Source organism: Epinephelus lanceolatus, chromosome 17 (assembly GCF_041903045.1).
Source record: "Epinephelus lanceolatus isolate andai-2023 chromosome 17, ASM4190304v1, whole genome shotgun sequence".
Classification (NCBI taxonomy): Eukaryota; Metazoa; Chordata; class Actinopteri; order Perciformes; family Serranidae; genus Epinephelus; species Epinephelus lanceolatus.
The window spans coordinates 42,453-64,670 of NC_135750.1; the positions used below are offsets into that span (position 1 = coordinate 42,453).

At 44.5% G+C, this 22,218-nt stretch overlaps 1 protein-coding gene across 4 annotated transcripts in view; it reads right to left on the minus strand.

Annotated features, from left to right (window-relative positions):
- The window catches only part of eml4 (EMAP like 4), a 63,455-nt gene that overhangs the window by 25,786 nt on the left and 15,451 nt on the right, over positions 1-22,218 (minus strand). Inside the window, exons 4-14 of one of the 4 annotated variants that reach the window (XM_033613302.2) lie at positions 21,158-21,355; positions 19,902-20,042; positions 16,130-16,155; positions 15,859-15,894; positions 13,619-13,742; positions 12,942-13,091; positions 12,782-12,851; positions 12,548-12,658; positions 12,331-12,426; positions 12,112-12,246; positions 2,823-2,958 (exon numbers count right to left, since the gene is read on the minus strand). In XM_033613302.2, the coding sequence (XP_033469193.2) occupies positions 2,823-2,958; positions 12,112-12,246; positions 12,331-12,426; positions 12,548-12,658; positions 12,782-12,851; positions 12,942-13,091; positions 13,619-13,742; positions 15,859-15,894; positions 16,130-16,155; positions 19,902-20,042; positions 21,158-21,355 (1,223 nt within the window). The remainder of the gene's footprint in view (positions 1-2,822; positions 2,959-12,111; positions 12,247-12,330; positions 12,427-12,547; positions 12,659-12,781; positions 12,852-12,941; positions 13,092-13,618; positions 13,743-15,858; positions 15,895-16,129; positions 16,156-19,901; positions 20,043-21,157; positions 21,356-22,218) is intronic. The other 3 variants (XM_033613304.2, XM_033613303.2, XM_078176263.1) reach the window with 3 other exon arrangements.

Consider the following 22,218-nt stretch of genomic DNA (forward strand, 5'->3'; position numbering starts at 1 on the left):
AGTGGCCATCATTACTTTAAGAAATGAAGGTCAGTCAGTCCGGAAAATTGCAAAAACTTTAAATGTGTCCCCAAGTGGAGTCGCAAAAACCATCAAGCGCTACAACGAAACTGGCACACATGAGGACCGACCCAGGAAAGGAAGACCAAGAGTCACCTCTGCTTCTGAGGATAAGTTCATCCGAGTCACCAGCCTCAGAAATGGCAAGTTAACAGCAGCTCAGATCAGAGACCAGATGAATGCCACACAGAGTTCTAGCAGCAGACCCATCTCTAGAACAACTGTTAAGAGGAGACTGCGCCAATCAGGCCTTCATGGTCAAATAGCTGCTAGGAAACCACTGCTAAGGAGAGGCAACAAGCAGAAGAGATTTGTTTGGGCCAAGAAACACAAGGAATGGACATTAGACCAGTGGAAATCTGTGCTTTGGTCTGATGAGTCCAAATTTGAGATCTTTGGTTGCAACCGCCGTGTCTTTGTGAGACGCAGAAAAGGTGAACGGATGGATTCCACATGCCTGGTTCCCACTGTGAAGCATGGAGGAGGAGGTGTGATGGTGTGGGGGTGTTTTGCTGGTGACACTGTTGGGGATTTATTCAAAATTGAAGGCACACTGAACCAGCATGGCTACCACAGCATCCTGCAGCGACATGCCATCCCATCCGGTTTGCGTTTAGTTGGACGATCATTTATTTTTCAACAGGACAATGACCATTTCAGGTGACTACCTCTTGAAGCTCATCGAGAGAATGCCAAGAGTGTGCAAAGCAGTAATCAGAGCAAAGGGTGGCTATTTTGAAGAAACTAGAATATAAAACATGTTTTCAGTTATTTCACCTTTTTTTGTTAAGTACATAACTCCACATGTGTTCATTCATAGTTTTGATGCCTTCAGTGAGAATCTACAATGTAAATAGTCATGAAAATAAAGAAAATGCATTGAATGAGAAGGTGTGTCCAAACTTTTGGCCTGTACTGTACGTGTCATTATAAACTCTGTGACGGACTGCATAAGATGATGATAAATAACTTATAATGGGGTGTAAGTAAGTGTGTGTGTGCGTGTGCGTGTGTGTGTGTGTGTGTGCGCGCGCTAATAAATCAGCTCTGCTGATGTCACTTCCTGCAGCAGCCAGCAGGAGGCAGCAGATCACACAGAAAACATGTTCTCTCTGACTTCCTGTTTGAGCAGATCTGCTGCTGGAGTCAGACCTGATCCGAGACACTCTTCGCTGTTAGTACGTGTTTCTGTCCGACACCGAGACACCGAGCAGAACGTGAACATGACCAGTCTGAATCTGTGGCGTTGATAAATGTGTCGGTGCTGGCTGATGAACTTTGACCTCACTGCACAACTTCAGTCGAAAACATTTAACTGTTGGCACCACTCCTCCGTAAACCAGTTTAACCACACTAAAACCATCAGTGATACACACACACACACACACACACACACACACCTACACCTCACAGTGTTGAACTGATCTCAGGTCAGAATCAGGATCAGTCGGACAAACAGTCAAAGGTTCGTCTGTGTTTCTGTGATTTCAGAAGTCTGTTTAAAGAAGCTCAGCTGGTGAAATCTGTCACGACACAACATCATTGTGGTGCACAGCCAGATACACACACTGAAGGTCACAGTGTTTAAGGTCACTGTGTTTAAGGTCACAGTGTAACAGGAAGTGATTGTGAATCAGTTTCAGCTGCTTTGGTGCAAATCACAGAGACGACAGGAACAATAGAGAGACAAACAGGAAGTGGTTTTACATGTGGTGTCCACAGTGGGCTGCTCTCTGCTGATCCTTCCTGACTGAGTCTTCCCTAGTTTGGTCTTCTGCTAGTGTCCTCGTCTCTAATGGTAACAGGAGGCGGTACTCTGAAGCCCGATCAGGTTTCACAGGTGGTCCAGCCCCTTCAGGATGAAGGTTTGCTGTGTCTCCACAGTCTCAGGAGGACAGTGTCCGTCCTCATGTGTCCAGCGTGTGAAGGGTTAGGGTTAGCACCTATGGGATGTTATGTATTGGTGCATCCACCACAGAGTCCAGGAGTTCACTGATGCCCTGATCCAGGTCTGGAAGGAGATCCCCCAGGACACCATCCTCTAACTCATCAGGAGCCCGGATGTTGTCAGGAGGTCATACAGGCAGGCAGGGTTCGAACACACTGCTGAGTCATAATCCAATTCTCATTGGGTCGATGATTTTGGATCCAGTCCTCAGTGGGTCTTTGATTTTGGATCCAGTCCTCACTGGGTCGATGATTTAGAATCCAGTCCTCAGTGGGTCTTTGATTTTGGATCCAGTCCTCAGTGGGTCTTTGATTTTGGATCTGGTCCTCAGTGAGTCGATGATTTTGGATCCAGTCCTCAGTGAGTTGATGATTTTGGATCCAGTCCTCAGTGAGTCGATGATTTTGGATCCAGTCCTCAGTGGGTCGATGATTTTGGATCCAGTCCTCAGTGGGTCTTTAATTTTGGATCCAGTCCTCAGTGGGTCTTTGATTTTGGATCCAGTCCTCAGTGGGTCAATGATTTTGGATCCAGTCCTCAGTGGGTCTTTGATTTTGGATCCAGTCCTCAGTGGGTCGATTATTTTGGATCCAGTCCTCAGTGGGTCTTTGATTTTGGATCCAGTCCTCAGTGGGTCGATGATTTTGGATCCAATCCTCAGTGGGTCTTTGATTTTGGATCTGGTCCTCAGCGGGGAGGTTAGGGTTACTGATGTCATTCATTATTCAGGATCTGATGATATAACTTTTTCCTTCATGTTTCTGAGTAGAGTGTATGACAGATACTTGTTATATTAGCCCCGCCCCTTTCTCACCTCTGGGTCCCTTGCTGGTGGGAGTCTCAGCAGAACTCCTGGTCCAGACCAGCAGGACTCCTCCGGAGTCTCCCGTCAGAATGTCTCCAGTACTCAGGAAAGCCAGACACTGGACAAACTTTGGCTTCTCATATTTCTGAAAACACAAACAAATAACAGAGTAAGAGTTAGACCTGGGACATATTCCAGAAAGCGGGTTTAGTGACAACTCTGAGTGTGTTAACCCTGAAATGAGGGAAACTCTGAGGGCCGAATTCACAAAGAATGAACTGCGGCCGCTGATAGCACCTTGAATTGCACTTCACTTGCACTCGCAGTTTGCTCCGTCTTAACGTCCTATTCACAAAGGATATTGTGCTAATGATATACCAGCACAAACACGCCCACAAAGTTTGGCAGCTGAGTGCAGTTTGCCCCTGATTTGCTCCTGATTGCAATTAGCCACATGGCAAAGTATAAATGCTGGCTTTGCACCAAGAACACCGTGGCAGAACAATGGCAGACTTTGTTTGGCAAAGTACTGAATACTGTATCCCCTCATGTAGTGATGTCTGCTGGTGAGTCAGTCTAACAGTGTCGGATGGATTGAGGCTGTGGATTTGACCAAGTTTGACCACTTTATAACTATTCCCTCTCACTTGTAGCTGTTTTTTCGTTATCTTTTGAATTTAATATGAATTATGGAACCGTTTTTGTTCACGTTTGTTTCCCCCGTTTCATAAAATAAATTATTGAAAGTTGCTTTTGAAGTGCATGACATAAGTGCGTTTTGAGAACGACCGCAGACTGTTACCTGTTCAACGCATCAGTATCTTCAGATGCCATTAAAGTAATAAAGATTATAATAATGTCAAAATATTATTTACAGACTGATTTAACAGACGATCACTGCTGCCACGATCACTGGAAAGTCTGGGCGAGAGGCTTCCACAGAGGAGCGGCCAGTTTGCACCAGCTTTCTAAAGACGTTATTTACTTCACTCAAACTGCGTGTGGCTATTAGCGCTGGTGTTAGTAAATTAGACGTTGTTTATCAGTGAGGCTCATTTGCATAGAAAGGGGCGATTTTTGCGCCAAATATATGCATATTACCTCATTTAAATACATGCAAATAACACCAGAGCACCGAGACACAATCTGCTTGGCAGCACAGTTAGTGGAGCATTTCACCCTCTGCGCATGCTTTGTGAATTACACGGTATCTGTTTGCTCCATTTTTACCGGTTTAGCGGCCGCAAAAGCCACGCAATCCTTATGTGAATTCGGCCCTGAGTATGTTTTCAGCTAACCCTAACCCTTTTCAGTTCCAGACAGAGAGGTAAGTCAAACTCTGTGTTCATTCTGTCTCCTCCCTACTGCCGAGCCTGAAGCAAGCTGGCAGACACACATGGGCTGTTCATATGTAGGAAATCTGATCGATATCGAGGCAGAATTAATTCACAATGCTTTATGCTGGGAGAGGATCTTCAGACCCCGTTGAGATGTGCTGTCTTTCCCCAATGAATATCTGTTTGAACCATACCGTTTTTCATCAGACTCAATCATTTACCGGCCACACATATCAAATCTGACACACTGCAGACGTGCGCTCTCATCAGAGCAAATGCTTTTTTGCTAACGGTAGCTTTTATATGACATTGGTGATGATTTGTGGCCTCTGCCTTCTTTCTGTTGGCTGAGTAGAACTCAAATGTTACTCAGCAGGATATTAGGCAAGAGGACACACAAGCTGAAACAGTATTTTTGGGAGGTTTAAATTACTAGTGACCTACAGTACATAATGACATAGCCACTGAATGACAGGTTATTGAAGCTACTTTGTTTAATAAATCAAATATGAATCAAACTAAAGGAAGATACAGTCATGGCCAAGTCAAATGTGTCTTACCTGTTTGAATGATGTTTTTATATTTCATCTGAAGCTGCTTCCAAGTGTGTTTTTCCCCTGTGAGATTGAACCTACATGAAAATCAGATTTTATTCCAAACCACTTTTTCACCTGTAAGCTATGATTTTAATTAAGTGTGGTTAAATGTTAAATTAATGAACTAGTGCATTCAAACGTACGCGTTGACTCAGGCAGCAGTTTTCTCCCATGCTGCCTCTCTCTCCTTGACAGCTTTAGTGCTGTTACTTTGTTTATAAAATATATGCTCATATTCGCTGTAGGCATTCATGAGCACCTCCAATTCCACAGGTGTAAAATAAGTTGATCGCTTTTTCTCTCCAGTTGCCAAGGCAACTCTAGGTATCAGGGCTCCATTGATGATGGGTTTTTATTGTGGTTGTGCACGTGCTTAACTCAAGGTGTACCTACTCAGAGTTGACTGAACTAATTCAAATCAGCTGTTCTGGAACCGGATACTCAGAGTTTCCCAGCTCAGGGTAAGTCAAGTCAGAGTTCAGCATTAGGACCAGGACTACAGACCAGGGCTACAGAGTTAGATCAGGACTACAGACTTAGACCAGGGGTCTCATGTACAAAGGGTGCGTACGCACAAAAACGTGGCGTACGTCGTTTTCCACGGCAAAGTTCAGATGTATCAAGAGTGAAATGACCATGGAAATGTGCGGTGTCTCACGCCAACTTCATGGCTGGCGTACGCACGTTTTTACAGCTGTTGATACTTTGGCGACACTTAGAAGTGATGCTGAGAAACTGTTATAATAAATGAATGTGAAAACAATCAGTCCTCAGAGTGATGTGCACATCAGAGACACATGATAATTAACACTGATGAACAATTAACACACCCACGTGTCTGCAATTAGATGAGCGGATATAAAAGCATGCGCAAAGTGGAGCAGAAAATACTAGGGATGTAACGATACCAGAAACTCACGATACCATATTATCACGATAAAGAGTCCACGATACGATATATATCACGATATTTATACAAGGGGAAAAAAGGAGAAAATTTATTGTTAAAAACAGCTATTTTATTCAAAAATAGTGCATGTACACTGTACAGCATGTTATTTTTAACTTGGAAGCGTATCATAAACAAATCAACACACAGTTAAACATGTGCTTTCATTTCCCCCCTATTACTGCTAGGCAGGCAGACATTAAAGTGCCATAACAAAGTCATGTCAATTAAAACTACAGTGACAGAATATGAAAATGGAAACATTCAGTATTTTTTAACCTACTCTGAACAAAAGTAGTGTAGTACTATTACTAGAAAGTCATCTGAATGACATCAAATTATGAGGATAGAGTAGTCTTAATATTCATCAAATATACAGAACTTAGAACAATCAGACCCTGCAACAACAACAAAATTAACAAATTAGAAATAATGTAAACTCAATAACACACAATCCCTCACTCACAGATACACAGAGACACAGAAAGAGAGAGAGAGAGAGAGAGGGAGAGGTGGGTAGAGATGTGTGTAAAAGAAAACCAAAATAAATAAAAGTCCAGCCATTTCCCCCGGAAGTCATAGAAAAACTCAAAAACACACGTTCATTCAGTTTGGTTCACGCCAGGTTGACAATCTTGACATCAAGGAGACCCTAACACTTTCTCAGAACAGGAGATGAGAAGAGGAAAGCCCTGGTCCTGCGCTTTCATGTGATATGCTTGGTGTTTCTGTGCGACCCTGCATTCGCGAGTAATCCATCCAAGAGTAATGTGTGTGCAAAGCTGTATGAAAGCTTTGTTATACATTATTTCAGTGTAACTTTATCATTTTTTTCACTATGAAAACATTGGACTGCCGACAAGTGTTTGGTCTTGTCGGAAAGCCACGATTCCGCTGTTTCACATGATATGTGTGGCTTCTCACTATGACGAACGGTCGCGGAGAAAATCCACAGAGAATAACAATCAATCTCCTTACTTTTATTCGCTGTTTCCTCTGGTCACGCACGGGTCAGAGTCAGAGGCTGAGCTGCACGGGTCTGCTCTCACCTGCGCGCACAGTTGCATGCAAAGGATTATGGGGAATGTAGTCACACAGTCATATTGAACCGATACGGTACTGGTACCGGTACCTGGAATTCGGTACCGGTACCAAACGGTACCTTATTTCGGTACTTTTTAACCCTATAGGCCCTAGGAGTTTTTGGGGTATTTTTACTGCCTTTACTTTCAAGCTCATATCACAGTCATTATAAAGGCTACATACACATGCTATATCTTGTTTTTTTTCAGGACAATCTGGGCTAACCAGATTTGCCATCATTACATGTCCTTCTATGTGCCTGTATTTTATATTAATTTCTATATCAATGAGAAAAACTAATCTGTGTCCCAAAATTCTTACATTTTTACATGTATCTCACCATAGCAAGCTGGAAGTTGACGCTGGGTTTCCATCCAAATGTATCGCAAATTTTAAGCGAATTTTGTGAAAATGTGCAAAAGAAAATGCGAATTTATGCACGTTTCCATTCGTTATTGTTTTGCGAGTATTGGGAGTCAACAGGTCGAGCAGAAGGTGGCGCTTCTCATGAAAAATAAAATGCAAAAGAACACCCGTAGATGAAGAGGGCGCCGTGAGATGACGTCATTGAGAGCGTCTCATGTCCACAACTGATGTGAACAATTACCAGCACATCCATGACTACGACGAGATGGAGAGATTCCTTGGGAACTTCTTGGCTATTGCGAGAGCTCTCATCACACTCATATCAGCGTTGTCAGCGTAGCCTACATAATGCCGTGATGTCTGTGTTGGTACACCAGGCAGCGCACATGATGCAGTGGTATTTAACACGTCCAGTCTGTTCAGGTAAGCTGTGAAATACACTCACCTGACACTGGAGTAATTACCTCTCTCTAAGTTCACACAGGTGTGTGTGTGAAGTAGAAGTAGGATTCAGTAGCCTACGTCATTGTTTATTCGCCAAATCTGTTTCCATTGCCAAAAGTCACATTTTCCTAATATCAATACGCTGACTTTTCCACCCCCTCCAAGCGTAAAAACTTTTTTGCGATATTTCGCAAATTTCTGGCATTTCCATTCAAGTTTTTTTTCACAATTGTTGAAAATGCGAATAAAAATAGGTGGATGGAAACCCACCTATATTCTGCCATATATGAAGAGAGGAGACTCTCTGGAATCTGGCAATATAAGAACCATGATGCTGGGACATTCTGTCACTTCACAGCTGTCCAAAACATGTGGTTTGTGCCAGGCGGACATGATTGACATTATTTTTCATTATTGCAAGAAATTCCATTGACTCATTCACAAGTCAAAAATGTGTTTTATCTGAAAGAAACATTCAATATTTACATCTAAGATCATAGAAAAAGAGTCAACCAAGTGCAATGATGTCCTCCAAAATAATATTTGTTTTTCAGTTTCAGTTATATATTGGGGGGACATTTTGGGCATTGGTGGGGGGGGGGCACGTGCCCCCCCCCCCCCCCCCCCCCAATGTATATGGTGACTACAGCCCTGTCAGCATGCATAATTAGGCTGCAGTTGTCTGGGTGCGCAAAGGTGAAGTGGCTGGTCTTGTCATACAAAGTTTGATGGAGTGTCAACTGGACAATATGGAGATATTTGCATCTTGAAAGCCGGACTACAAATGTGGATAGACAGGGAGAAACACACACAAGCCTAAGACGTGGTAAGATACGATATTCCTCACTATATGAAGTGACTGATAACAAGATCTGTATAATGGATTGTAAAGAAATTCGTCAGGTTTTTATTTTGTAGACAATCAATCTGTATTTATAGCGTGATGGGATGACAGCACAATGATGTGTGTGGTCCTGAGCTTTCATGTGATATGCGTGGCATTTCTGTGCGAGCCTGCATTTGCGAGTAATCCATCCAACAGTAATGTGTGTGCAGAGCTGTATGAAAGCAGTTATAAATCATTTTAGTGTAAATGTATCAATTTTTTTCACAGTGAAAACACTGGACTACCAGCAAGTGCTTGACCTTGTCGGAAAGCTACAATTCTGCTGTGTCTGCTGATATGTGTGGCTTCTCACTATGACGCACGGTCGCAGAGAAAATCAATAGAGAAGAACGGGTATGAATTTGGACGCACTATGCGTTGTTCAGGCCCATAGTCTAAACTTCTCAGTTTCAACATTTTATTGAGAACATTTAGGAACAGTGCTGCACGTTAACTTTTGTCTGCACATTGTTTTTGTCACCATTGTTGCTGAGTCTGAGGTGCGAGTCATGCGCTCTTGCTCTGCCTCCACCTCAGGTACCGGAATTTGGCACCAATTCATTTTAAGTGAATCGGTACTCTGTAGTACTCACGTGAATCGGTACCAAGTACAAAAAGTACCGGGTTTCGGTACCCAACCCTACCCACAGCATTGACAGCCTCACACACACTCTCCAACTCACTCCTCTTGTATTTTATATTGATGCCGGAGCACAGCGTGCCAAAAAGTATATTTTTGCGCGCCTCCACTTCAGTTAGTAGCGTCTCCACTTCACCGAGTAGCGTCTCCAATTCGCATTCTGTTAAGTTTTTCTTTTTCCCGTCTTACTCATTCTTTTGTTTTAGTTTTCTGCTCGTACAGACAGGGGAATCTCAGGTACAGAGCCCATTTAAATATGATTTGCATATTTAAATGGAGGAGTGGTTAGGGAGGGGTCGGGTTCTCCAACATGTGCATTCAATTCCACGTTGATTGGGATGTACAAAGGAAATGTACTTGGATTCATGCCTATGCACAGATTTAAGCGTACGCCATGTTTCAGTCGGAAATCCACGCAAGTCTTTGTACATGAGGCCCCAGGACTGCAGAGGTAGACCAAGGCTACAGAACAGTACTACAGAGGTAGACCAAGGCTACAGACCAGGCTCTATTAAAAATGTGTTTTATTTTGAAACTGCTAAACATCTGACCATCTGCAGTTCAAATTAAAACCAGCTCAGAATTTTTATAACTCAAACATGGAACTGTAAAAGTCTCAGAAAATCATTTCTGTTTCATGTTTGAGTCCTGAACACCAAATCTTCTGAAAACAAGTGGAAAATCTGTCTGTCTATTGGTCAACCATCATTTTCTGTTGTTGCAAAACAGCAATGTGTCTGACCACGCCTTATTTTTAGACCTGCACACCAACGGCTGCACAGACGGGTACAAACACTCACACCATGTGTGCGCTGGTCATGAAAATGACAACTGTGTTGGTCTGAGACTAGTTATGACCGTTGTGCTGCATTGCTTCTGGTCAGGAGTCAAGTAGGTTTAGGATTAACTATGAGTGGAGCGATGTTTCCTGTAGTTGAGCTGTAGGGTTCAGGGGGTTTTCTGTGACTGATGGACTGATCTGAGTCCTGTTGGATCTGAAACAATCTGACGGTGTGAAAACAAACTGCAGCTGCAGGTTTTTAGAATCAGAATAACACGAGTGTGAAACTTTTAATCTGAAGGTCTGGGCCTTTGTGTTCAGCTGGGTGGAGCTTCCTGTTTGTCCGCAGATCAAATTCCTCACATTCACTTTGTTTCAGTTCCTCCAAACCTCATTTATCTTCATTTTAACCCTTCACAGTCTTTACTGAACAGAGGAAACTGTTTAGTATTCTACATGATCAGTTCTGATCTGTAGTTTCTGTCAGCGTAATGATTTTATGCTGCTACTTGCAAGAATTAACAAAAATCTACGACGGCATTGATAAGCTTGCGTTGAGAACACAACGGTTCTGAACATGAAAGACAAAAGTTACTGTCCTATAAAAATGTTTCTCCATCATTCAGGTGAGACGAAATCTACAAGAGAATAAAATCTGAGACACGTGTCTTCAACAGATCAGAAAATATTAAAACAAATTTGAAAAGGTCGATTTCTCAAAATAAATATCCACTCCACTTGTGGAGAAAATGGGAAGAAGATCTTCATTTGACGTAATCGATGACACTCAGTCACAGTTTACTCTAAAACCTCCATGTTGTCACTGTGTGCTGATGTCTGATAACGTCCAGATGATGGAGACAATAAAGTTTAAAGTTCACAAACTCAGAGTTTGTTCCAGATGTAAATCAGAATTGAGATATTTCAAGAGGATGTTTGGGATTAACTGATTCTCCTTTAAAATAAAAAGTAACCACAAACATCGGCGAGAACAATAAACAAACAGTAAATAATAAATAAGAGACTAACACTAAGAAAAATAAACTGCAGCTGATTTATAGTCTTTTTACTGTTTTCTGTATGAAAACAAAAATGTTTCCAAAAAAAATTACAATCAAAGTTATTAAGTTTTGTTTTAAAAGAAAATCTGATCCAGCTGCTGAAGGGTTTTATAACTGTTTTATCTGTTAACATCACTCAGAACTAGGGCTGGGCGGTATGACCTAAAATTTATATCACGGTATAAATCGAATCCCTTCACGGTAACGGTATATATCGCGGTATAAATTTACGTGTAAAAGTTATAATAGAAGTGTTTCTGAATGGGTTTTGTAGTACCTTAGCAAAGCTAAATTGATAAAAAAAACAACAACAACAACAAAAGCAAAGATATAATGTATTTTTTAGAGCATTTATTGTGCAGAATGCAGATCTCAAAACTCAAAATTAAAACCCAGCACTCTATGGTGCAAAATGTCCCCTGGGATCTATATCAAAAGGTAATTTCCTTCTTTTAGCAAAATCCTAAATGACTGAGTTGTGTTTTTTCCACCTGGACCTTTATGCTCTGCCATTTCTCCTCTAATCATCACGCTGTAACCTGTGACAGGCTGTTATGATACCACAACTATCACACATTCACATATGGAGTTTTTTGTGGAGCCCCTAGCGTCACATAGGTTTACATTACCAAAGGTTTATAACAAACTCTCTTGCCGAAAACCAACTCCCGTGTGCACACGGCGAGAGAGGAGGGGGAGAGACGCTGTGCTGCTGCCAGAGGAGACAATGAATGAGTTCCCTCTGAGCGGTAAGTCGCTAAAAGAGTCTGAGAAGTCCGGGGCTGTTCATAAGACATTAACTCACTCACTCACAAGTTCTCCAGCAACACATGTTGCACGTGCTACGCTAAATCACGGACGTGAACCAGCTCCTCTTGCTCCGCTGTCTCTGTGCTCGCAGCCATTTTCACACTGAGGCAGGTGCGATGACGTCATCGACGATAGGACGGTAGAGCGCAAATCTCTACCGTGGGCCAAATTTATATCATTTCTACCGTCTACCGCATATACCGTGCAGCCCTACTCAGAACATTTACATGTTAATGAATAACCCATTAACATTTAGTGGAGTATCCCATTTAAAGACCATGTCCCGTTTACAGAAACAGGGGTATTCCGTTAATCAAAGACGAAAATCAAAAGACGCGTCCTCACCCCAAAGATTCCCTGTTTACGAGCCAGCGAGTTCCCATTCCAGGTCCAGAAGAAGATGTGGGACTTCCCACAGGTGACGATGGTGTTGGGGTCGGTAGGGTGGAACTCGACAGCCAGTACGACCTCATTAGTGGTCTGAAACACACCAGTTACAAACCTTTAGACACTGATGATATCAGGTGTTGTTTTGTACGCAGGTGTAGGACAGTGACTGCCAACCTTGATCTCAGCGATCTTTGACTTCTTCTGCCAATCCCAAACTGTCAACATGTGGTCATTACAGTCGTCAATGACACTTAGGTGCTGACCAGAGTCCTTACAGAGAGACAGACAGAGGGACATGATGTGAGACAGACATTTTAAGACCTTCAGCAGAGTCTGAGCAGTGTGGTCTATATGGATTACAGTTCCCATGATGCACCTGGGTGATACTCACAGCTTTGGAGAAAGCCAGGGAGCCCACACCTCGCTCAAATGTTCCCAAACCGACGACCTGCAGAGTGGACAGACTGACGCTGTCCCAGATACGAACATGAGGCTGTATCGCCTGAACACAGCGACAGAGAGAACGGTGATGTGAATACTTCACTTTTTGTTTATTGCTTACAAAACAGTTTTAATTTTTCAAAAGTCAGGTGTGATTCAGTTTGAGTCTCCTGTTCATCCTCACCCGTCCATCTTTGTCCACTCCTGCAATCTGTCCTGTAGCGATCCGGATCTTATCAGGATGGATGGCCAGACTGATGGACAGAGACAGAGAGATGATGTCAAAGAGCACAGAGCAGCCAATAAGAGCACAGCAGATGATTCATACGCCAGCGTGTTCTCACCACTTGACACAGTCGGTGTGTCCGAGGTAATGTCGCTGAGTTCGTTCCTCATAGTTAAACAAGGCAACAACGGAAGCGATGAAGTAAACGATCTCTCCGGTTGGAAGAAGGTAAACATTGGCTCTGCAGTCTCTGCCACGGTAACCGTACCTGCAGGAAGTCAAGGAAGCACCTGGAGAACAGCAAGAGATCTACCTACATTCTACTCTACATCTACTGATGGTCAACTCTACATCTACTCTACATCTATTGACATTCTACTGTACTCTACTGTACTGAGAATCTACCAGTGATCTACTGAGGCTCTCCTGGTTCTCAGTTCTGGCTCCTTCAGTCTTGATGTTTCTCGTCATCGTCAGTAACACAGAGTTTTATTTCTGTATGCGGACGACGATTGGCTCTCTGTACATGTTGATCATCTCAGTTTCCGAATCAACGTCTGATGTTACAGAACGTCATCCTGCAGCTGTCGTCCTGAGACACAGACAGGTTTTATGTTTCTGGATGTTTGTATCTGAACACATGAAAATTATTTTATTCTGGCTCTGAGAAGAAAAACTTTAAATTCCACAAGTGAACATTTTTCGACGACTGAACTACGTTATTTCATTTGATTATCATCGATCAATGTTATTATTGCGTTTAGATGTATTTAATGTTTCCAGGGTGAAGGATACACCCATTCCAGCTTCAGTCTTTCTGAAGGAAGTTCTGTCCGAACATCATCGTAGTTCTCCACGTCTGAAGGGATGAACATGGTAATCGGTCGCCCACGCATGAACATCTTAATGTGGTTCCCCTCTGAAACACAAAAAAAAACAAAACAAGATTCAGTGTGGAATACATGTTTCACCAAAGTAAAATATCACCACTTTCTGATATCGTTTGAGACATATTGGTAAAAACCAAGATGGCCGATGTGAAATTTACTGTTAAAGTACTACTTTCAAAGAATGACTCGTTCACATGTTGTTGATGTGACATCATCACAGCTCATCTCTGCACGCTGTAGTCCACTGACATATACCGCTCAGCGCTTAATCACATTTTATCGCTGTGATTGGCTGGAAGTCTGTCTGCCCAGAGGCGTTTCTGTCTGCAGCCGCTGATCCCGCCTCAGGACCGTTGAACCTTTGTGATCATGTTGTGTCTCTCTGTTGATGTTTCATAAACATTATCTGCACCATTAATAATACTGAACTAGACTCAGTGAGCAGAGAACCAAAACTGACTGGTATCAGTCTGTTGGACAGGGGCTCTGGACCCGGGACCTCAAGAGGGGACACTTCTTCAGGAGGGGACACTTCTTCAGGAGAGGACAGTTCTTCAGGAGAGGACACTTCGTCAGGAGAGGACAGTTCTTCAGGAGAGGACACTTCTTAAGGAGAGGACACTTCCTCAGCAATCCATTTGTTTTAGTTTGGTTTTATGTGTTGCGTTCAACACCACTGATCATGATGCGTTTGTTAATAGATTACAGACCTGGGTCTGGTATCTCTGATTCTGACAGTTCTCCTCAGACTCGTCTGACATGGTTCATAAAAAACAAGAACATTATCTGTGCTTTCTGAGGATCCTCCGGTGGATCTATGCTGACGACACGCAGCTTTACTTCTTGGTTAAACCAAAGAACCTCAATGACCTCATCACCCCTCATGATGACATCATCTTCTGTTAGATACTGGACGTCTAAAAATTTCCCTAATCTTCATTCAGACTAAACCGACTTCCCAGTTATCGACCGCAGTACTGCCTGAAAGAGACCACCTGCTTCACAAAGGTCAGTCAGTATATTCGCTCCTCTACTCCCAATCTCAAGATTGTCTCTGAGAATCTTCTGATCCTGTTTGACCGACATCAGAACCCTGAACGTCTCATTAGAACCCTGAGCGGCTCATGAGAACTCTGAACTTCTCATCAGAACCCTCCATCAGTCGTGTTTTTACCAGGTGAGAAATTCAAACCGATTCTATCAGCAAAGAACTATAAAGAACCCGATCCTCACCTCCCTTCATCGACGTGAAGGACAGGTGAAGGACAGTTGAAGGACAGATGAGGACAGGTCAAGGACAGGTGAGTACTGGTGAGGGACACGTGAAGGACAGGTAAGGACAGGTGAAGGACAGGTGAGGACAGGTAAGGACAGGTGAAGGACAGGTGAGGACAGGTGAGGGACACGTGAAGGGACAGGTGAAGGACAGGTGAGTGCAGGTGAAGGACAGGTGAGGACAGATGAAGGACAGGTGAGTACAGGTGAGAATAGGTGAGGACAGGTGAGGCACAGGTGATGACAGGTGAAGGACAGGTGAGGATAGGTGAGTACAAGGGAGTGCAGGGGAGGACAAGTGAGTACATGTGAGGACAGGGGGAGGACAAGTGAGGGACACATGAAAGACAGGTGAGTACATGTGAGGACAGGTGAAGGACAGGTGAAGGACAGGTGAGGGACAGGAGAGGGGCAGGAGAGGTGAGGACAGGTATTAAGCGTTGATGCCATGTTGTTTACCTCCATAAATTCACTCGTTTAACAACCTGTCAATCAATGACCTGTCAATCAATGTCGGCGCCACGGTAGCATACAATCAGAGGCCTTACATTTAGGTGGTGGGTGGGGCTTATGCTTTATTGGTCCTTTTATAAATTTTCTCACCTGGAAGGTGAATACATTTTGGGTTCCACCTGTGTTAACCTTATATGGAGATAAACAAAAGCAGGGGGCAGAGCCACAGACAGGTGTGACATCACCTGATCAGTCTGAAGCAGAAAGAGCAGGTGGGCGAGCGAGGCTGACTATGTAAAGCAGAGAGAGAGAGAGAGAGAGAGAGAGAGAGAGAGATGTGATTGGCCCAGAAACAGGAAGTGCTCATTCAGCACCTGTTAGCATGTAAGCTCTCTCTGATGATTCATTAGGACTCACCTGCTTGGCTGTTTTTCTCTCGTGTTGACATTTTGGCTGGTTTGAGACAAAGACATCATCAACAACAACAACATAAACAACATCACAAACAACAACAACACAAACATGGCGTCTTCTGAGTCACTACAGGAGAGACTGAGACTGAGCTAACAAAGATTCCTGCTGAGTCTGACTTCCTATTGGCTGTTACATATGATGATGGTGATGATGATGATGATGATGATGAGTGTGGTATATTCACGATGAAGATGAAGATAAATAAGATGTTTACCTTGACTGACGACCACGTCTTTGTGTCTGAAAGGAGACAGAAAAAAAAAACTTCAGAAGATTCAAAAAGTCTGATCAATCAATCAACTAATCGATCAATCAACCAATTAATTAATCAGTCAGTGTCTCTCAGCAACAGTTTAACGAACCTGAGAAATAAAAACATAATAAACTAAAATTAAAGAAACAATAAAAACACTGCAGAGAGTACTGATCGTATTTCATTGGTTTCTTTTGTTTGAATGTGATGATGTCATTTCTGACATTTCATTTCCTGATCTGTTCATGGGGTTAGTTTAGGGATTAGGTTAGGAGGAAGCAGGAACGGTCGGTATCTTCGTCTCTTCAGATGAACAATAAAGTTTTTTCATTATACTGACTGACGTTTTCTGTTCGCACCGATCAGCTGTTCTGATCAATCAGTATCAGACAGTCACTGAAACTGGACATGTGGACATATGTCCCACCCTGAGACGGAGGACAGACAAGTCTGCTAAAGACACAAAGAACAAACCTCAGTGTGTCTCTGTATAAAAACCTTTATGTCCTTACGTCGTTGAGAAAAGTCCAACCGGGAGGAGACCTTGGGGCTGCCCCAGAACACGCTGGAGGGACTACATCACCCGGCTGGCCTGGGAACGCCTCGAGGTTCCCGCGGAAGAGCTGACGGAAGTGGCTGGGGAGAGGACTGTCTGGGCTTCTTTGCTGAGGCTGCTGCCGCCAGTGACCCAGACCCGGATAAGCGGAGGACAACGAGTACGAGTACGAGTCGTTGAGAAAAAACAGAAACAAATGTAGGGCTGGGCGATAAATCGATTTTATCGATTAATTCGAATTTGTAGTTTAGGTCGATTTGTTTTAATGAAAATTGAGTTTCTATTTAAAATCCGCCACTGCCGCTCCACGCTGGGCTCCCGTAGTTCAAAGTGGGCTCACCTGTGTGTGTGTGTGTGTGTGTGTATGTGTGTGTGTGTGTCAGGGCCAAACTCTGCCGTGCGCGACACAGAGAGCAGAGGAGGATTTTAGACGTGCACCGTGTAGGGACATAAATGACATGCCGTTGTGTAAATAAGACAAATAAGTGTTACCAACGCCAAGCTGGCAGACCCCCGAACCGTAGTAAAGGGACCTCTGAAGACCATTAGCTCCTTTAGCTTGTGTTAGCTCGTTGTGACAACAAAACATAAACAACGGGACTTCATCTGCGTTAAAAACGGCACTTTATTTTCAGCGCTGCAGGGATGATGCACAGCCTCTTTCATCAGTGTCTGACTTTTACATAGAGGGAAATAACTCAAAAACAGCATGCAGAACTGCGTAGCCTTCTTCACTGTGGCTGCTCGATGTAAACAACATAGCACATGCCTCACTTTCTTCCTGGGGCGCATCCGTCTGACGTCACACACCACACCCGGCGCACTAACGTCTCATACCTCCTACATCAACTACACACATACACAAATCCACACACACACACACAAGCCACACACATCAGGCTCAGCCTGTAACATAAGGCTATTTAGTTTGTTTAATAAAAGGACAAGGTATAGACCTGTTCTATAGAAAAGGTAACCTTAAATGACTTCTGTTGTGATCCAATATGATGGTAGGGGAAACACTGCCGTATGATAAAAAAGGAGTCCGGTGGAAAGCGATCACAGATGCAGTTGCCATATATATTGCAAGAGATATGGTGCCCATATATAGGCTCCTGTGAAAAGGCTGGGGTTTATTCACATGCTGAAAGCTTTGGACCCCAGGTATGTGCTACCAGGCCGCAATTTTTTTTTTTTTTTTTTTTTAAACTAGAAGGGGGAAAAAAATTGATTTAAATCGTGAATCAGATTTTTTGTGAAAAAATCAGAGATTTTTTTTAGGCCATATCACCCAGCTCTAAACAACTGTCAGCGATGGACTGAAACTGACCATAATGAACCGTCCAATCACAGCTGATCAAAGTCCCGTCAGGTGACCACAAACAATCCGACCAATCACAGCTGATCAAAGTCCCGTCAGGCGACCACAAACAAACCGTCCAATCACAGCTGATCAAAGTCCCGTCAGGAGACCACAAACAAACCGGCCAATCACAGCTGATCAAAGTTCCATCAGGCGACCATAAACAAACCGTCCAATCACAGCTGATCAAAGTTCCGTCAGACGACCACAAACAAACCGTCCAATCACAGCTGATCAAAGTCCCGTCAGGAGACCACAAACAAACCGACCAATCACAGCTGATCAAAGTCCCGTCAGGAGACCACAAACAAACCGTCCAATCACAGCTGATCAAAGTCCCGTCAGGAGACCACAAACAAACCGGCCAATCACAGCTGATCAAAGTCCCGTCAGGAGACCACGAACAAACCAACCAATCACAGCTGCTCAAAGTCCTGTCAGGTGACCACGAACAAACCAACCAATCACAGCTGATCAAAGTCCCGTCAGGTGACTGCAAAGTAACCGACCAATCACAGCTGATCAAAGTCCCGTCAGGTGACGACAAACAAACTGACCAATCACAGCTGCTCAAAGTCCCATCAGGTGACTGCAAAGTAACCGACCAATCACAGCTGATCAAAGTCCCGTCAGGTGACGACAAACAAACTGACCAATCACAGCTGATCAAAGTCCCATCAGGTGACTGCAAAGTAACCGACCAATCACAGCTGCTCAAAGTCCCGTCAGGAGACCACAAACAAACCGTCCAATCACAGCTGCTCAAAGTTCCGTTAGGTGACGAAGAACTAACCGACCAATCACAGCTGCTCAAAGTCCCGTTAGGTGACGAAGAACTAACCGACCAATCACAGCTGCTCATAGTCCCATCAGGTGACTGCAAACTAACCGTCCAATCACAGCTGCTCAAAGTCCCGTTAGGTGACGAAGAACTAACCGACCAATTACAGCTGCTCAAAGTCCCGTTAGGTGACGACGAACTAACCGACCAATCACAGCTGCTCAAAGTCCCGTCAGGTGACCACGAACAAACCGACCAATCACAGCTGCTCATAGTCCCATCAGGTGACTGCAAACTAACCGTCCAATCACAGCTGCTCATAGTCCCATCAGGTGACTGCAAACTAACCATCCAATCACAGCTGCTCAAAGTCCCGTCAGGTGACCGCGAACAAACCAACCAATCACAGCTGCTCATAGTCCCATCAGGTGACTGCAAACTAACCGTCCAATCACAGCTGATCAAAGTCCCGTCAGGTGACCACGAACAAACCGACCAATCACAGCTGCTCATAGTCCCATCATGTGACTGCAAACTAACCGTCCAATCACAGCTGCTCATAGTCCCATCATGTGACTGCAAACTAACCGTCCAATCACAGCTGCTCATAGTCCCATCATGTGACTGCAAACTAACCGTCCAATCACAGCTGCTCAAAGTCCCATTAGGTGACGAAGAACTAACCGACCAATCACAGCTGCTCATAGTCCCATCAGGTGACCACAAAAACAAACCGACCAATCACAGCTGAGTTTGATTTTGTGCCATCAGTCACTCTCATAAGAACATAATGACAGTAATTGATCAATGCGTTTTTAGTTACTGATTGACAGAATATCTGATCTGATTTATTGATCCACAGAGTCTGATTTACTGTCATCAAATCTATGACATCACAATAACCTGATCAAACACACGCATATATGTGCATGTGTGCGTGTGCAGTACATTTACCTGTCCTGACACCTCATCACAGTATGTGTGTCTATATATGTGAATATGTATAAATGTGTGTGTGTGTGTGTGTGTGTACCTGTCTGCGTTCTTCACCACCTTGGCGAGCAGTTTGGACGTGGATGCAGCTTTGACCAGTTTGTTCCTGGTGTCCTCAGACGTGTCCCAGGTGCTGCTCTGAGAACGCTCCATACCTGAGGAACGCTTCACACTGGGACCCCTGATGATGTCACACAGAGACTCTGTCAGTACACAGGAGGAGGAGGAGGAGCAGCAGGAAGAGACAGGAGGAGGAGGAGGAGCAGCAGGAAGAGAAAGGAGGAGGATGTCGCTGAGCTTCATCTTCATTTCTCCTCAGATCACGTTAATGTTTTTTATTGATTACTGATCAGAATATTTATCACTTTATCAGAGATCAATAAACAAATTGCTTTTTTCTGTTGACGGATTCAACATCCTGAGAATAAATAAATAAACGAACACTCTGTAAACAACCTGTAAGTGCTGTCTGATCAAAACGATCTTCAGATGATGAAGATTAAAAACCCAACTGTTTTTTACCTCCAGAGACACTCAGTGGTGTTAGTGAGGAGAAAGAGGAGCAGGAGGAGGGTAGGAGGAGCAGGAGGGTTAGGGTAAAGGAGGAGAAGGACAAAGAGGAGCAGGAGAGGGAGGAGGGGGAAGGAGGAGCAGGAAGAGCAGGAGAAGGGACAGTCCTCAGGTGAAGCTGGGGGAACAGGTCAGTCCACTTGATAAACAACAGCCCAGCCTGAACTTTCTACAGCAAGAAATTAGAGTCAGGAGACTCCAGGACCTCCAGGAAGATCAAGGAGGCCTCAGGAATTCCAGTTAGAGCAGAGGAGGTCTGCAGGAGGAGGAGCAGATCCTTAGGAGCGGCTGGGAGAAGAAAACATTAGTAGTCTTGATCAAACACACAGTCAGTACAGAAGGTCTCAAGGAGAGTCCAGGACCTCCGGGAGAGTCCAGGACCTCTCAGAGGATTCGGGACCTCCAGGAGAGTCCAGGACCTCTCAAAGAATCCAGGACCTCCAGGAGAGTCCAGGACCTCTCAAAGGATCCAGGAACTCCAGGCGGCCCCAGGACCTCCAGCTCCTGAGGAACCACAGTCCTGCTTGTATCCACACCTGAGGAGCTGCAACAAGTGCATTCAGCCAATCAGGAGCACATGAGCTGGTCATGTGACTCAGGTGTGGGCAGAGCAGAAAAGGACTGTGGCTCCTCGGGGGCAGGGTTAGCATCCACTGACAGGGTGATGTCAGAGCAGCAGCAGCAGGAAGTGAGGTCAGTTGCAGCCGACAGATCACAAACTGGAACCTTTTGAGAGGTGCGTGGCCTTTACTGCTGTCGGCGGACTGGACCAGTCTCTGCTGCTGGGGGATCGGGGGGGTCTGGGGAGGGTGGGGGGAGGAAGGAGAGGGGGACAGGTCCTTTGGACGAGGAGGTTCCTCATGTTCCTGGATCTCCTCCATCTGAGACCGCTGACTGCTGACCTCCTTCTTCCTGTCCGTTCCGCTACAGACAGAACCAGGACCGTCAGAGACCACAAACTACCCAGGCTCTACAGAGACTCTACTGAGACTCTAAGAGACTCTACTGAGGCTCTACTGACTCTACTGAGGTTCTAAGAGACTCTACAAGAGCTCTTTGACTCTACTGAGGCTCTATTGACTCTAGTGAGGCTCTACTGACTCTACTGAGACTCTACTGAGGCTCTACTGAGGCCCTGCTGACTCTACTGAGGCTCTACTGATTCTACTGAGGCCCTACTGAGACTATAGTGAGGCTCTACTGACACTTCTGACTCTACTGAGACTCTAGTGAGGCTCTACTGACTCTACTGAGACTCTACTGAGGCTCTACTGATGCCCTGCTGACTCTACTGAGGCCCTGCTGACTCTACTGAGGCTCTACTGATTCTACTGAGGCTCTACTGAGACTATAGTGAGGCTCTACTGACACTTCTGACTCTACTGAGACTCTAGTGAGGCTCTACTGACTCTACTGAGGCTCTACTGACTCTACTGAGACTCTACTGAGGCTCTACTGATGCCCTGTTGACTCTACTGAGGCCCTGCTGACTGTACCGAGGCCCTACTGATTCTACTGAGGACCTACTGAGACTATAGTGAGGCTGTACTGACACTTCGGACTCAACTGAGACTCTAGTGAGGCTCTACTGACTCTACTGAGACTCTACTGAGGCTCTACTAAGGTTCTACTGAAGCCCTACTGACTCTACTGAGGCTCTACTGACTACTGAGGCCCTGCTTAGGCTCTACTGATTCTACTGAGGCCCTACTGAGACTATAGTGAGGCTCTACTGACACTTCGGACTCTACTGAGACTCTAGTGAGGCTCTACTAACTCTACTGAGG